A 15,573-nucleotide genomic window follows, 5' to 3' on the forward strand; every position below is an offset into this window, starting at 1 on the left:
GTCTTTTTTTGTGGATACCCCTTTGTCTCTCTGTTCCTGTAGTCCTGCCTTGCACTTTTGTGTGTCATTTGACCTCTGAGTGACAGTAGGTCTCTGCTAAGTCCTACTGTCACCTGAACCTGAAGGCTCAACCCAAGGGGGAAGTGACTGGTATAAGCAGAATATCCTGGTGTTAGACCAATTCTGGTTTTGTTCTAGCCAGCTCTAACCAGGTCTAGCCCTGCTCCTGCTCTGAGAGTTATTACCCCCAGCAGCCCAGCCATCACAAGAGGAATTTGATAGAATCACTCTATTAGTTTATTTTGTGTTTGAATAAGGCCTCAATATGGTCATGAACCTATACTTCCACACATCTCATTCTATTTCTGGGGTAAAGAATTTGGATTTTTCTAGGTATTTCTAAAATTACTCAGGACAGAAGAAAAGTGTTTCTTGCTATGCACAAGGAGTGTTAAGCTCTTAGTGCAGTTTTTTCTTTACTTTTTCCTTATAAATGTATCATCATGCATGCTGGTGTCAAATACTGATTTTTTTGTTTCCAAACAACCGTATTCCTTTTTGGATTCGAAGGATCATAGAAGCTTTGCCAGTGGCTTTTAGTACAGCAGGATAATTGAACTGGATGCATCCTGCTGGGTTCCTGTTTCTAGAGCCTATTTCTGCTCTCCCCCCTTATTATAATGGTCTAAACAGGGCTGGGTTTAAGATTTTGGCATCCATAGGCGGAGTGCCAGAGTGGCACACTAGCACATGGCCCTGAAGCATAGGAGAGCATACTCATCTTTGGCCCAAGTATATGGGTGCTTTCAAAAATTTGGTGCCTATGCCAAAATCTGAGCCTGAGTCTAATGTGGACCACAGAGTCTTATATTAGTGGTTTTTCGCTTCTTCTTGTATTTCCAAAATCAGTGTTTGTTTTTTTCTATGGCCGGATATCTTTTATTTCTTGTATGAGGTATTCTTGTCTGATAGTTTTGGAAATCTTATAAATATAAAATAAAAAATATACTCTGACAAAAGGGAAAGAAAGGGGAGATAACAAAGTTGTTAATGCTGGCAAGCGGGACCTTCTCGGCACTGCCTCCTCTCCAGCCCACATAAATTACCAAACAAACATGAGGTTGGATTTAACACAATCAACAAGCTGAGCCCCTAACAACGACTTAACATGAGCTCATAAATCCCATTACCAGCATCGGGGCCAACCCAGCCACAGCCCAGCAGTGACATTCTTCAGCCCAAGAATACCTTGGCCATCACTCTGGTGAAATGCGCCACCTGCCGAGGCCTCTCCGTCGTGTCCCAACAGAAGAGGGACCGACGCAGCCTGGTCCAGTGACCTCACTGCCCCCAAAGCAGCCTGTGTAGTGGCCCTTCTGCCACATCCACACTCCCTTCATCGCTATAACCCACCAGCGGAACCCAAAATCTAAGAGTTCAAATACATTCAATAGCCAGGGCTCGGTTACCTGCAACTACTACGTGCATGTGCAGAGCCGTAACACAGGAATGAAACAGCACCAAAATCAAATGTCGGCAAAACAAAGTGAGCTCTAGGCGTACTGCCCATGGCAATGCCCACCCCCCACTCGTCTGTTCCCATGGAGGCTGACCAACTAGGGACCATGCCAGGCCCAAGTGAATCAAAACACCCACGAAGACAGAGAACAGGCTAGGAGAAGGGAGGGAAAGGAGTGAAGGAGGGAGGACACGGCCTACCCAAGTAATCAATCCTCCACACAGCAGTTGAGATCTAATCCTCACACCTCAGGGCAAATAAGCTGTAGAGAATGGGTGCCAAGTCCACCACCCTGTTAACATGGCTAGGTGAGATTTCGGCCACCCTGCCTTAAACTTACCTATTATAGATGCTCCCCAAAGACATCAGTTTACCAGTTACACAAATGGGTCATGTGAACGTGCTCGGTGCTGAATGGATATCTGTTCCAGAGCTTTCTGGGAAGGTCTATGGGCCTTCAAGCCCTACCACTCCCCCTCAGATCTGAGAACACAATTTCACTTGGGAGAAAAAGCAATTCCACAAGGGGAGGTGGGAGAGTTTGTGTGACAAGTGCAGTCTTCAGAGAACATCTGCTACAGGCAAGCAACTTTGCCTTTTCTGAAAAGAAGCAGGTTCACCTACTCACACAAATGGGATTCCCTAATTAAAGGTTGTGTTCAACAAATAAAAAAATAAAAAAAGGAAAATTTACCACCAAGACACAGGTGGGAAATAAATGTTGGTCACAAAAAAAAAAAAAGGGGTTTCTGTTTTAACAATTTTTTAAAAACATTTTATACCAAGGCAGATACCCAAAATAACATAATAGTCTCTAGGAGAGAACAGAGTTGGAAACTCCCTTACAAAGAGGCCATAGAAAACAGACAGTCCAAAACTAATCTCTCACCAAAAGGATGTAAATGTTTTGACTGAACTCCATGTTGCAGCCTTGCAGATCTCCTCAACAGAAATAGATGTAAGGAGGGCAATCCACGTTGCCATAGCCCTAACATTATGGGCCATGGCATGCCCCTCTAAGACTAAACCTACTTAGGCATAACAAAAGGAAATGCAATCTGCTATCCAACTCAAAGAGGACAAGCAGTGACTGAAAGCAAAGAAAGGCAACATCTGATTAGAAAGCCGTGCAGACAGGATCTGACATTTATGAAGCAGACACCTAGGCACGCACACTTGAAAGCCAGTATTATGCATGCCAACATTTGAAAGCCTTTAAGAGGGAAAAAGAAAGATATTTTAATCTCTGAAATACATTGTAGAAAGGGAGCTTGTGAAAGGGATGTGGTGAACAATTGCTACTATTTTTTTCTTTTAAAAACAATATATAAGGCAGTATTTTACAAAATAAAAAAGGAAACGATGTCTACAATAATATACAAGCCCTTTAAATTACAATTTTGACTGAAATCTGGTCTACTGGAACATAAATAATGGCACATTGCTGTAATATAAAAGCTTCTTTACCAACATCATCCTAGTGGTTTGGTTCAAACTCTCAATTGCCATTCCTAGTATGCTATTTTCAAAGAATGGCCAGAAAACCCCCACTCAGCCCAATTCCAGCCATATGGGAGGAGGAATAGCCTAGTGGTTAGAGCAGTGGGCTATGAACCAGAAGACCAGGGTTTGAGTCCTACTGGCGCTCCTTGTGACCTTGGGCAAGTCATTTTATCCTCCATTGCCTCAGGTACAAAACTTAGATTGTAAGCCCTCTGGGGATAGTACCTGAATGCAAACCAATGTGATATCTCAGATCAAATGTTGGTATATAAAAATAATAAATATGTATGAACAATGTGCAGCTCCATATAGCTAAATCATCCTTTTCCAGGAAAATAAATGCCCACCATGTAGCTGCATATTCATTTTATGACATGCTAGAATTTGTTCCTTAAATAAGTGAGACCCTCAGTCATGAGTAGAAATGTATGTACTGTATGGGCCCAGCAAAGTTACAATGTGAAAAAAACAAACAAACCATAATGAAAACAAATTGGACAAACGTGGCTAGCCTGGGGTTCTAACAGAAAATCAAAGGTAGGTGACTACTGAAATATAAAGCAGCTAGGTCTATTAGTGAAATCTTAGGTGCAGGAAAGCATGCTAGGAAAAATGTGGAATCTCATGTATCTACAGACTGGTTGAAGTCTGGAAGCTGTACACTGTACCCACATGGAACAATTTGCTTGTTTAGACAAGATACCAGAATATGCTTCCATCCAGCTGTGGGTTTCCCTATCCTGTTCAACCACTTGCTGACTCTGAGATGGCTGATCCCCTGTAGCACTGCAGAAGGCAAAAAACTGGCTGGGGAGGGGGGGGGGGGGGGGGGAAATCTGTGGTCTGGACAGTTTCATGGAAGAATAACTTTCCACAGAGGTAATCCCTTTCCCTAGTAACAGTAAAATTTGCAATCCTGTCCCAGCAGCTGAAAAGGTTACCAATTCAATCGAGAATAGCCGTGCTGCTCTCCAGCACCGCGTGATACCAGATGGTGAATAAAAGCGGCAGGATCAGTACCCATAGACTGGAAGCATCAAGTTCACCACTTGTCAAACACAGTTGCACGCTCTTGACAGGATCATTTGGGCCTGCCTTATTCTTCCCAACTTAGTAAATATGAGGTGGAAAATTGTATGTTAATTTACATGGTGTCGAACATATGAGTCGTATGTTTGATCAGACACTTTGGAACTGAGGAAAAAAGGACTGGAAGCCCTAGGGTTCTTATCACACAATGAGCCATACATTTATACTGCCTGCTTATTACCCAAACATCCCTCACCCCCTCCTCTCCATCCTATCATTGGACTGCCCTTTATGAGTCACTTGTGACAGCCACACTACTCTATATTTTCTAGTAAAGCTATTTTCTGCTTATTCTATTCTGACCTAAAGAAGAGTGTATTAGCTCTTCAAAGCCAGTCAAGAAATGTATTGAGTTTGTTATGCCCGTTGGTTGCAGACGGCTGCGACCATGTCTACTCACGTCCTGTTTCCCCTCTCATGGCCTGCTCGCGGCAGGGGCCAGTCTCTGCCGACGCGTCCCCCATGGTTCCTCGTGGTGGTCGGGACACCGCCGCCACCCATGCTGACTCCGGGCCTTCCTAGGCGGGCGTGCCACCGGGCCCTCTTTTGAAGCTGCTATGACGGGAACCTCGGGGGCGTCCATGATTGATGATGTCGTGGGATCAGGGTTCCTAAGCTCCACCTTCGCCCCCAGCTAGCCGACTTGGCAATGAGTTCCATCGCTACTCTACGAGCTCCTGTCTCCGTTGGACCTGTGGTGACGTTACCAGACCCTACTTGGACTCTGGACGGTACCTGCTCCTCGGGGGCCTGCGTGCACTCTCTACGGAGACCTGGTCTCCTGGCTTCCCCCGCTCCTCGGGCTGGCCCTGCACCTTACAGAAGTCCTATTCTGCCGGCTTCCTGTCCTCGCGGCTGCCTCTGGAAACACCTTCACCACTTGGGAGTTCTATCTCCGTGCTTCTCCGCTCCTCGGGGCAGTGCTTACGTTCTATACCAGAGACTGTCAGGGCTTCTCCGCTCCTCGGGGCAGTGCCTATGTTCTACACTTGGGACTGTCAGGGCTTCCCCGCTCCTCGGGGCAGTGCCTATATTCGACACCAGAGACTGTTGTGCTTCCCCGCTCTTCGAGGCACTACCCTTGTTCACTACACTTGTTCAACCATCAGTGACCGCCAGCACTTCCCGCTCCTCGGGCTTGCCTACGTCATCACCTGGAGACCTGACTCGGGCTTCCCCGCTCCGCGGGTTAGCCTATGTCATCACATTAGTACCTCCCTCACTACACAGCTCTGCCCCTTGGGGTTGCCTCTACAGTATACCTCCTGCACGCGCTGCCCGCTCCTCGGGTCTGCCTAGCGCCACTCCCTTCGAAGATCTCAACCAAGTACTGATCTCCAACCTGCCTGCTTACTGTGGGGGGTCCTTCCTTGTTGTGTCTCTACCCCGCTCCTCGGGACCTCTCCACAGATTCTCACACCAAGCTCCTGCTCTACCTTACCTCGCCTCCTGACGGTGTGGACCTGTGGGGCCCCTCCCTACAGATAGTAACAACTCTCACCTCGGGCCAAGGGTTCACAAACCCACAAACCATTACAGAGTTAATCCAATAAAAAGGTATCACCTTATATATATATTTTTTTTTTTGAATTGTTTTGTTTTATTCGTTAACTTTTATTTCTCTGCATTCAAGTGGACTAACATGGCAGCCACACTACTTTATCAAGGTCTATAGAGGACCTATAAACAGAGGCAGTAAGACTCACATTCAGAACAAATACAGCAAGACAGAGACTCTTCAGTGCTTATCAACTTATATTTCACAGTCAAAAGACAACCATACTTCACATAAAATGCTTCATTTCACTCCCCAAAGGTTTGTTTTTGCAGGATGACAGATGCCATAGGATGGACATTCCTCACAGCAGTGATGTTCAATCTGCTACCTAATAGGTTGTGTGATTTATGGTAACCCCGGAAGTGTCACCAGGTACACTGGTAATGCCTATCACAGATCACAAAAGTACATGAAAATACAACAGAAAAAGACCATAACAAATCCATTTTTTAGGTCAGGCACTGATATTGTTTCATCTGAAATGTTTAAGAGGTTTATGAAGTTACTGCACTTTGTGAACAATCACACTGCAAAGAAAATTAGATGCAAAGATAACAGTCATCTATTATAACTTATTTTAAGAAAAAAAATATATTTTTCAGTACTTTGGGAATTTAGCTTTTTCTTATCATATGACAAAAATTATTATCTAGTTGTCATTTTCTTAGTGCTATTCTGAATTTGGAGGTATAAGAAATAATTTTTTTCCTCCAAATCCTTAATGCTTCCCAAATGAGAGAAACCTATTTTTCAGTAGTTTTACACTCATGAAGAATAAAAAGTCTGCTGCTGCAATTCATAGTAAAATTGCACATTCCATTTCCACAAACATCTGTTGGATTTTTTGCTGGCTCACAACCATAAGGATCTGCTGCTATATAACAGTCTTCCTGCCTTTCACACCTTTGCATAATTCTAAAAAACAATGTCTAGACTATAAAACCAGTGTTATTTAGATTTCATGGATTCTTACCAAGAACATTTCAATAAAACGAATCAGTTAAAAGTAGCCTTAACTGTCTTGTTTTTTTACACTTCCTCAATACTCTTTTCACTAGCCCAAGCAAGCCTCAAGAATCAACAGACAGGGAAGGAAAATAGGGATCAGGGGATATCACTCCACAAGCACTGCTATGTCAGTGCTCCGTTGTGGTGTTGCTAAATGCACGCGAGTTTGTGGGTAAACTCTGAAAGGATTCACCGTAAACATTTTACATCTTGTAAGTTAAGATTTTGCCCCCTCCCCCCTCCCAAAAAAAAATAAATCCCTGAAATAATTTCAACGGTTTGTTAAGTCAACCTTCCAGCAGTTTTGTATTCATGGTTTTCTACATCCAGGGTCAGAGGTGTATTTCCTGCCTGTCTCATGACAGCATGAGAACCTTTTGCTTTTCTAAAGGCTACAACTGTACTTTACAACTCACCACAAGCAGTTTCTGTTCTAATGGTTCAGTATAAATACTACATTAGTACTACTAAACTAGCTCTATTGACAATTTTGTAAAAAAAAAAATATATATATATATATATATATTATATTTGTATTTTTATAAAGTGAATTAACACTGAGGGAGGAGGGAGTTGGGAGTACAGTCAAATCTGAAGTGAATTATTGGAAACAATCCACAGCATGAGACAGGAAATGGTTCCATGAATGGTTTCACCTTTCAGGCCGTGTCAGAAGAAGAATCGTAAGAGGCAGAGACTATGAAGTTTCCAGGCCCAGAATGGCTTGCCATGGACTGGGCAGCTTGCTGGCTTAAATTGTTACATATGAGAACCAATTGATTACTCTGTGCTTCAGAGAGTGTACTACAGCTCTGGTATACACTAAAGTTGGTTTTTCTGCCAGGGATGTTCCCTTTCTCACACATGGTTTTGACCATCTTTGCAAGTTTGTTTTTGCCCAGGGCTTGGCAGTTGTACCAGTGAAGAGCAGCCAGATTGACAACTGGCTTTATGGACAGGTAGAATGGCGCATCTTCGTAACGCATTGCCGGGGGTCGCCTTTGAGCGTACTCTTTGTAGTCTTGCACTGGGCAGGTCTGAGGGGCATGGGGGGTGGCATACACTCTGCATTCAGTGCCTGCCCTCTTGGTCTTGGCGTCGGGACTTTCCTGGCCCATCCACTCCAAGTATTCCAGACCAGTCTCCAACACCCGAAGCCTGACGTCCCCCCATTTTAGCGTGGACCCATGAAAACCCGTACAGTGTCCAAAAGCCTTAGTGTTATTGAGCCAGACCAAGTTCAGCAGTCCTTCAGGGTTATAGCGGCTCAGTAGGCCTCGTTTGCGCAGTATGAGCTCATCAGCGAAGGTAAGCTTCATGGATTTGTGTGGCTTGTTTCCTTTACCTTTGCACCGTAGCTCTACCTGCTTTTGCTTCAGAGCTTCTTGGGATCTCTTGAACTCTTTATCTCTGGTAATACTGTATCCATATCTGTGCTCTTTGAGATATCGCTCCAGCCCACATTGATAATTGGCCAAACTGTTTGGTTCATATTCGGAACCATCTTTCTGTCTGGCATCCACAAAGAAAGAAGCCAGGTAGGCATCAAGTTCCTTGCATGGGATTACATAAATTTCTCTTGCCTCGGAGGGATATTTGGCAATGAGGAACTCCCGGAAGTTACGAAGAGCTGTCTGAGTACTCCGAATGGTCTTCTCGTTCTGTTCTCGATTCAGCTCAGCTGCAGCCTCATCTTGATCTGAAACCAAAAGGGAAAGGGGGAAAAAAAGGAAAAGGGGGAACTGGTGAATTTGTTCACACTAAATTTTCCTTTTTTTTTCCTTTTTTAATTAAAAAAATAAAAAAAAGAATCAATTTCTCAAAGATCATTGGAAAACAGTATTACATACCTGTCTCATGTTTGAAAAGCCAACTTCAGTAGTTTCACAAATGATGTACAAGAGCATGTCAAAAAAAAATTGAAAATGAACTCCTCATGCCAGTGGTGCACACTAAAGTGCATGGAGAATTGTGAGCAAAATCTGATCTCAGAGACGGTCTTCATTTTGTAAGAAATATGAAATAGAAAGCCTTTATTTTTATTCCACTGCAATGAGCAGAGGCCTTATTAGAATAAATAAACCTAGTCTTAATTGCTTCATTTGTGAAACCAGAGGTTGTACTGGTTCCAATTTTTATTTAAACCGAATCAAATTAAACGTCATATTAAAATGGATGCATAATACTGATAAACACATATTAAAACAAAGCAGTGTGTTAACAGCTCTCAAGCATTACACACCATACATATACACACAAAAAGCTCACACGGCAACAACTGCATTAAAAATCACAGCACAGGATAGTACAGCACAAGCCAGAAAGTGGTCTTGCATGGTATGCAACGCATAGAGACTTGACAGTGAAAGTTTACCGTGATTGCTCTGGGTAGTAAAATAAAACATGTGCAAACAAGTCGAGCAGTCAGAAACAAAGTCATGGCATGACATTTCAGGTGCCCACCAGCTTGCCCTGGCGACTGAACATTCAGGGCAGGCGAGTAACTCACGAGTTCTGGTGCTACAGAAGTGGAGAGGAGGGAAGTGCAGGAAGCAAGACGTGCTGCCCTCTCCCCCACTTCTCTCACAGCCTACTGGTTCTTCAGCTCAAGCATTAACAATTAGGGATGTGAATCGTTTTAGGACGATTAAAATTATCGTCCGATAATTTTAATATCGTCTTAAACCGTTATGGAACACAATACAATAGAGATTCTAACGATTTATCGTTATAAATCGTTAGAATCGTGAGCTGGCACACTAAAACCCCCTAAAACACCCCCCCGACCCTTTAAATTAAATCCCCCACCCTCCCGAACCCCCCCCCCAATGACTTAAATAACCTGCGGGTCCAGCGGCGGTCCGGAACGGCAGCGGTCCGGAACGGGCTCCTGCTACTGAATCTTGTTGTCTTCAGCCGGCGCCATTTTCCAAAATGGCGCCGAAAATGGCGGCGGCCATAGACGAACACGATTGGACGGCAGGAGGTCCTTCCGGACCCCCGCTGGACTTTTGGCAAGTCTTGTGGGGGTCAGGAGGCCCCCCCCAAGCTGGCCAAAAGTTCCTGGAGGTCCAGCGGGGGTCAGGGAGCGATTTCCCGCCGCGAATCGTTTTCGTACGGAAAATGGCGCCGGCAGGAGATCGACTGCAGGAGGTCGTTCAGCGAGGCGCCGGAACCCTCGCTGAACGACCTCCTGCAGTCGATCTCCTGCCGGCGCCATTTTCCGTACGGAAAATGGCGCCGGCCATACACGTATGGCCGGCGCCATTTTCCGTACGAAAACGATTCGCGGCGGGAAATCGCTCCCTGACCCCCGCTGGACCTCCAGGAACTTTTGGCCAGCTTGGGGGGGGCCTCCTGACCCCCACAAGACTTGCCAAAAGTCCAGCGGGGGTCCGGAAGGACCTCCTGTCGTCCAATCGTGTTCGTCTATGGCCGCCGCCATTTTTCGGCGCCATTTTGGAAAATGGCGCCGGCTGAAGACAACAAGATTCAGTAGCAGGAGCCCGTTCCGGACCGCTGCCGTTCCGGACCGCCGCTGGACTCGCAGGTTATTTAAGTCATTTGGGGGGGGGGGTTCGGGAGGATGGGGGGATTTAATTTAAAGGGTCGGGGGTGGGTTTTAGGGGGTTTTAATGTGCCGGTTTTGCAATTTTACGTTTTTTTGATTTTTCACGATTTTTCACGATATTTTACCCCCCCAAACGGCAACAATACGATTCCCTCCCCCTCCCAGCCGAAATCGATCGTTAAGACGATCGAGGACACGATTCACATCCCTATTAACAATAGGGGGGGGGGGGGGGGAGGAGGAGGAGGAGGAGGCGGCGCCTGCGGGGCTGGACAGGAGCGCTTCCTTCTTGCCTCCCTCCCCCTTTCACGTGGTCCGTTGGTGCAGGGTATACAGAAACGGGGAGGAGACAGAAAATGAAAGCGAGCAAGGGAGGAAGAGAAAGACCAAAGGGAGGGAAGGGAAGAGAGAGAGAGAGAGAGAGAGAGACAGCAAGCAAAGCGAAGGACAAAGTGAGCCAGAACAAACAGGAAGGAGAGAAAGGACAAGGGGGGATGGAGAAAAGGTGAAATGAGAGCAAAGAGAGAGTGGGGAGGAGGAGGTGGACATCCCTAGGAATTTGGGGTTTTGTCAAACCTGATATTAGCAAGGGTGGTGGGTGGGAGTTTGGCAGTGGGATATTCACTCATCATTTTCTGAGATACACAATGCCGCCAGAAATTGTTGTGTTGGGGCTGATGTACTTTTTTTGATGGAAGTTGCCATCATTCAAGTAAACTAAAGAAAAGAGGACGAGACTATCTTAGTGCCAGCAAACTGCAGGAAAGGCACACTGGCACTTATGGAGTGAATTTTAGCACTATCATTTGTACCAAACAAAAAAAAAACCAGTAACAATTTCGTTCTCCCCTCTACCCCGGCGAATAAACTAATCTCAGGATAAACCAGTCTGGTGATTATAATGTTTTGCACCTAAAATTTCATGCCCTGACAAAGTATCCTACTAATGATTTATGTGGGAAGCTGCAGTGGGCAATCAAAACTGAGATATCTTATTTCTGGAATGACTTTCTCATCTCTTTCAAACTAATTCATTTTGGGGGTTGGACTCAGTCTTCCTTCAGCCTAACCAACTATGGAACTGTTTGACACTGCAGAGCTATCTTATAATAAATGACAGAGTATCTTTAATTACAGGATGGTAAACTGATCACCATCGCTCTCTGTTGCAGCTGCACACATACATACACTTTTTGTTTTGCATATATCGATTTATATCTCAACATTCAAAAGGGAATTTTTGAAGTTAGGAGAGAAACCCGCTGCCCTGCTGAGCAGTTCAGTTTTAACATCACTACCCAGTTAAGATTTACCTGGCTAAACCAAAAAAGAGGCGGCACTGGCACATTCCAGGGGCGTGAGTTAATTTAATGCAGCTAATGCCAGCATTCAGCACTGGCCAGAGAACGATATCTGTGTAACTCTGGTTGGAAAAATGTCTGTCCTAAAGTTAGCCAGATAACTAAAAATAAACAAACACTAATGGCCCAGCAATGGCTTATCCCCCCTGCCTCTACTCAATATATTGAAAAAGAGAGTAAGGCTGCCGAGAAGCTACCCCTCCTAGCCACCAATCTCTCACAAAATAGTAGCAGTGGAGTGGCACTGATTCTCTCCACACAAATCCTTGAAAATATAGTGACACAAAATTCCCCACCCCACACACACACACACACACTTCTGAACCCCTGAAAATGTTCCCAAAACAGAGCAGGAGCAATAGAGGCTGTTACCCGCTCTCACTCTGCAGAAAACTTAGTGCCAATTTCTCTGACAGCTCTCAGGGCCGGATTTTTGAAAGTTTACACGCGTAACTGGCCCTACGCGCGCTGGGCCTATTTTCAAAAGGCCCGGCTACGCATGTAAGTCCCGGGGCTTTACTAAAGGGGAGGGGCATGGGCAGGGTCATGCTCCCGGCACAGCGGCCATATTTGCTGCTGTGCTGGGGATTGCGCACCGGCAGTTGGCCGGCTCGTGCAACTTGCACCTGCCCAGAGTCAGGTGCAAAAGGTAAAATAAAGGTCAGGGGGGGGGGTTAGAGTAGGGCCGGGGGGGGGGGGGGGAAAGGTTAGGGGAAGGGGTGGGAAGGTCAAGCTAGGGGGAAGGGAATGGGGGAAGGCAGCACGGCTCGGCACACGCAAGGTGCACAATTGTGCACCCCCCTTGCACGCACCGAGACCCAGGATTTTATAATATGTGCGCGCCTGTTATAAAATCAGGCGTACATGTGCGCGTGCCAGGTAGCGCGCGCACATGTACGCCCGCGCGCAACCTTTTAAAATCTACCCCTCAGCGCCTAGTATTAAATTATTCACTTCGTTCCAGCCAGTCCCCATTCGGAACTCAGTACTCCGCAGGGATTGGGTGTTTCCCTGTAGATGAGTGCTGAACGGGGATTAGTCTCTTCTCATCCAGAACAAATGCATCAAGCCAGATTCCTCTGTTCTTATCAGCTACTGCTGCCTCACCTGCTTGCACCTTTCATCTCACTGGACTGCTCTTTTACTGCCATCCTTGCTATAATCTCTTGCTTGTTTGTGGCCTAGGTCAGTTTCTTCCCTCTGGCTGCTGTTCCCGCTGAACTCTCACCGACGCTGATAGCCCCTCCCACCTGATGATGTCAGGGATCAACCCACCGTAAACTTTTATTGGTTATCATATAATATGGCTTGTGCATCTGCTATTACTGTATGCCTTGGTATGGGTAAATATAAGCCTGTTTTTCCCCTCAGCCTTATTCCTTCCAGCCTAAATTTCTTCAAAGTATTCATACTCAAGATTTCCCTCAGACCCCCTTCTTCAGCCTCTAGTTTACCCATATCTTTAAAATGAGTCCTACCTAATGCACGTTCAGTGAAGAACAGGTTTCCTTTACTAATGGACAATCTCATTTCATGGCTTAGATATTTTGGGGTAGATTTTAAAACATTACGCGCGCATGTCCATATGCACGCACTATCCAGCGCACATACATGGAAGTGCGATTTTATAACATGCCCCGCCCCACCCCCAGACCGCCCCTTTGGTTAGTCCTGGGACTTATATGAGTCCCGGGGGTTTACGCGCGTGGCCGGGCCCTTTGAAAATTGGCCCGGTGTCCGTAAGGCCCGGCCACGCACATAAACCCCTGGGTTTTACGGGCGTAAGTTTTAAAAATCCGGCCGTTTATATATTTTTATCTGATTTTTACATTCCGCTTTTTGGTACTTCAAAGCAGATTACATTCAGGTTCTGTGGGTATTTCCCTATGCCAAGAGGGCTTGGCTTCAAGATGGAGATATGGCCTGTCTGCTGCAGCCTGTCCCACAAACTTCTCATTTTTACTAAAGAAGGAGGTGATTTGACAATTACCTTTCATCAAATACTTCAGCTGAAAGTCTTTCTTACCTCTTGCACTTCAATTATTGAAGGGCTTTTTCTTCAATTCAATAAAACCTTACATTTTAATTGCTTGCTTATTTATTCTCTTCCTCCAATCGCTAACTGTGGCTTAATCGAATTAACTGACTCTATTACTGACTGTTTTTTTGATTAGCTCTCATCTTCTAGTGTTAGGTGATTTTAACTTACATGCTGACGGACCTAACAGACCCCTGGAGTCAAAATTCCTTGTTGCTTTGACTGATCTGTCACTAACTCAATTGGTGAATTAACCAATCCACAGAGCTGGTCTTTTCATTGATTTAATATTTTTTTCGGAATCTGTTAAGGTCCCTAAGATGCTATCCATGTAATTCCTTTAGCTTGGACCAAGCATTCTCCAATTATGTTTTCTATTAACTGTATTTTGCCTTAATAGTCCTCCACTAGTGAGAAAAATAAAAAGAAATTTCTGGTAAGACCACCACCTCTGTCAGATCTATCTATTTTTGAATATCTTTTTTCTTTTCCTCCCACCTTTAGTGACCGATCCTTAGAAGATAAAATATCTACTTGGAACAATTCTCTACAGCAAGCTTTCGATTGTCCCACAATTCTAATGGAGATCCCTCTTGGTTTCACTCTGGTCTCAAAGTGATTAAACATCAAATCCATCAGTTGGAAAGAAAATGGTGATAAGTGTAAAACACAGACTGCTGAACTTAAATTGAAGTCTCTTATCTTATTTTACTTAGCAAAGATTTAAAAAGCCAAAAAAAAAAAAAGATAATTTTAGTAAATCTTTAAATAAGGCAGAAAATAGACCTCATTTACTATTCAGTTAGTCCATCAATTTTCTGGCACAGCAACCCAGGCCCCTAGTTCCAGTCCATCTGCTTTATCGACAAATGGTTTTGCTTCTGCTTTACAAAAATTAATATCCACTCAAGTTTAGGCCTAGATCTTAACCAATCTTTTACTTCTATTGTCTTAGACGCCTCTAATTCCTCTGAAAGTTCTTCTGTTAGAAGTAGTGAAATGTCTGCATTCAACAAAGTTTCAGTGACTGCTTTAAATATTATTTTGCAGGAAATGAAGACTTCTTTTACCTGTACACTAGATCCTCATCCTCTTTCTCTACTTAAAAATCCAGATCTTGGCTTATTTCCATACTTAGCAAGAACAAGGTCCTTTTCCAAGTAGCCTCAAAATTGCTAGTGCTCCCAATCCTAAAAAGCACACCCTTTCTCCAGAGTTATATGAAAGCTGCAAACCAGTCTCAAATCTCTCTTTTCTGTCTAAAATCACTGAAAAAGCAGCAGTTCAACTATCCCCCTTTTTAGAGAAAACTCTTGTTCTTTATCCAGGACAATCCGGGTTCTGGAAGGGTTACAGTAAGGAAACAGTTTTGATCTCAGTAATTAATGACATTGGTCTGGGTTTGGATAAGTGCAAAGCTGTTCTCATGGTTCTACTGGACACAAGTGCAGCTTCTGACACTGTTAACCATTCTTTATTAATCTCCTGCCTAATGGAGTTAGGTCTGAGTGATACTCCATTAAAATGGTTCCTTATCTATCAGATAGACCTTCTCAGTTGAGTGGAACTCAACCCAATCCACTTTACACCTAATTTCTTGTGGGGTCCCCAAAGAATTCATGTATTCACCCACATTGTTTAATCTTTACTTGGCACCTTTGGCCTCACTCATTCAAAGCTTAGGCTTCTCTTGTTATCCCTATGTCAATGACATACAGATCACTGCCTCTTTTGATACCAAGAACTATGATTTTCAAATCAGTTTAACCCTTGTCTTTCTAAAGTAGCTGAATGGCTATCTGCAGCCAGATTAAAAGTCAACCCTGATAAATCTGAAACTATTTAGTTTTTCAAGATGGACACCTCTCTTTTTCCAGCCACTACTATGCCTGGAGTCCAAATTCAGGTTAAGAATTTAGTCACTTC

At 44.5% G+C, this 15,573-nt stretch overlaps 1 protein-coding gene across 2 annotated transcripts in view; it reads right to left on the bottom strand.

Moving 5' to 3' along the window:
* The window catches only part of KIAA1958 (KIAA1958 ortholog), a 332,082-nt gene that overhangs the window by 72,460 nt on the left and 244,049 nt on the right, over nucleotides 1–15,573 (bottom strand). The window contains exon 3 of one of the 2 annotated variants that reach the window (XM_029614263.1): nucleotides 8,293–8,376. The exons of the other annotated variant lie outside the window; for it this stretch is intronic. Coding sequence (XP_029470123.1) covers nucleotides 8,293–8,376 — 84 coding nt within the window. The remainder of the gene's footprint in view (nucleotides 1–8,292; nucleotides 8,377–15,573) is intronic. 2 annotated transcript variants of the gene reach the window in all.

The sequence above is a fragment of the Rhinatrema bivittatum genome, chromosome 1 (genome assembly GCF_901001135.1).
Source record: "Rhinatrema bivittatum chromosome 1, aRhiBiv1.1, whole genome shotgun sequence".
In the NCBI taxonomy this organism is placed as follows: Eukaryota; Metazoa; Chordata; class Amphibia; order Gymnophiona; family Rhinatrematidae; genus Rhinatrema; species Rhinatrema bivittatum.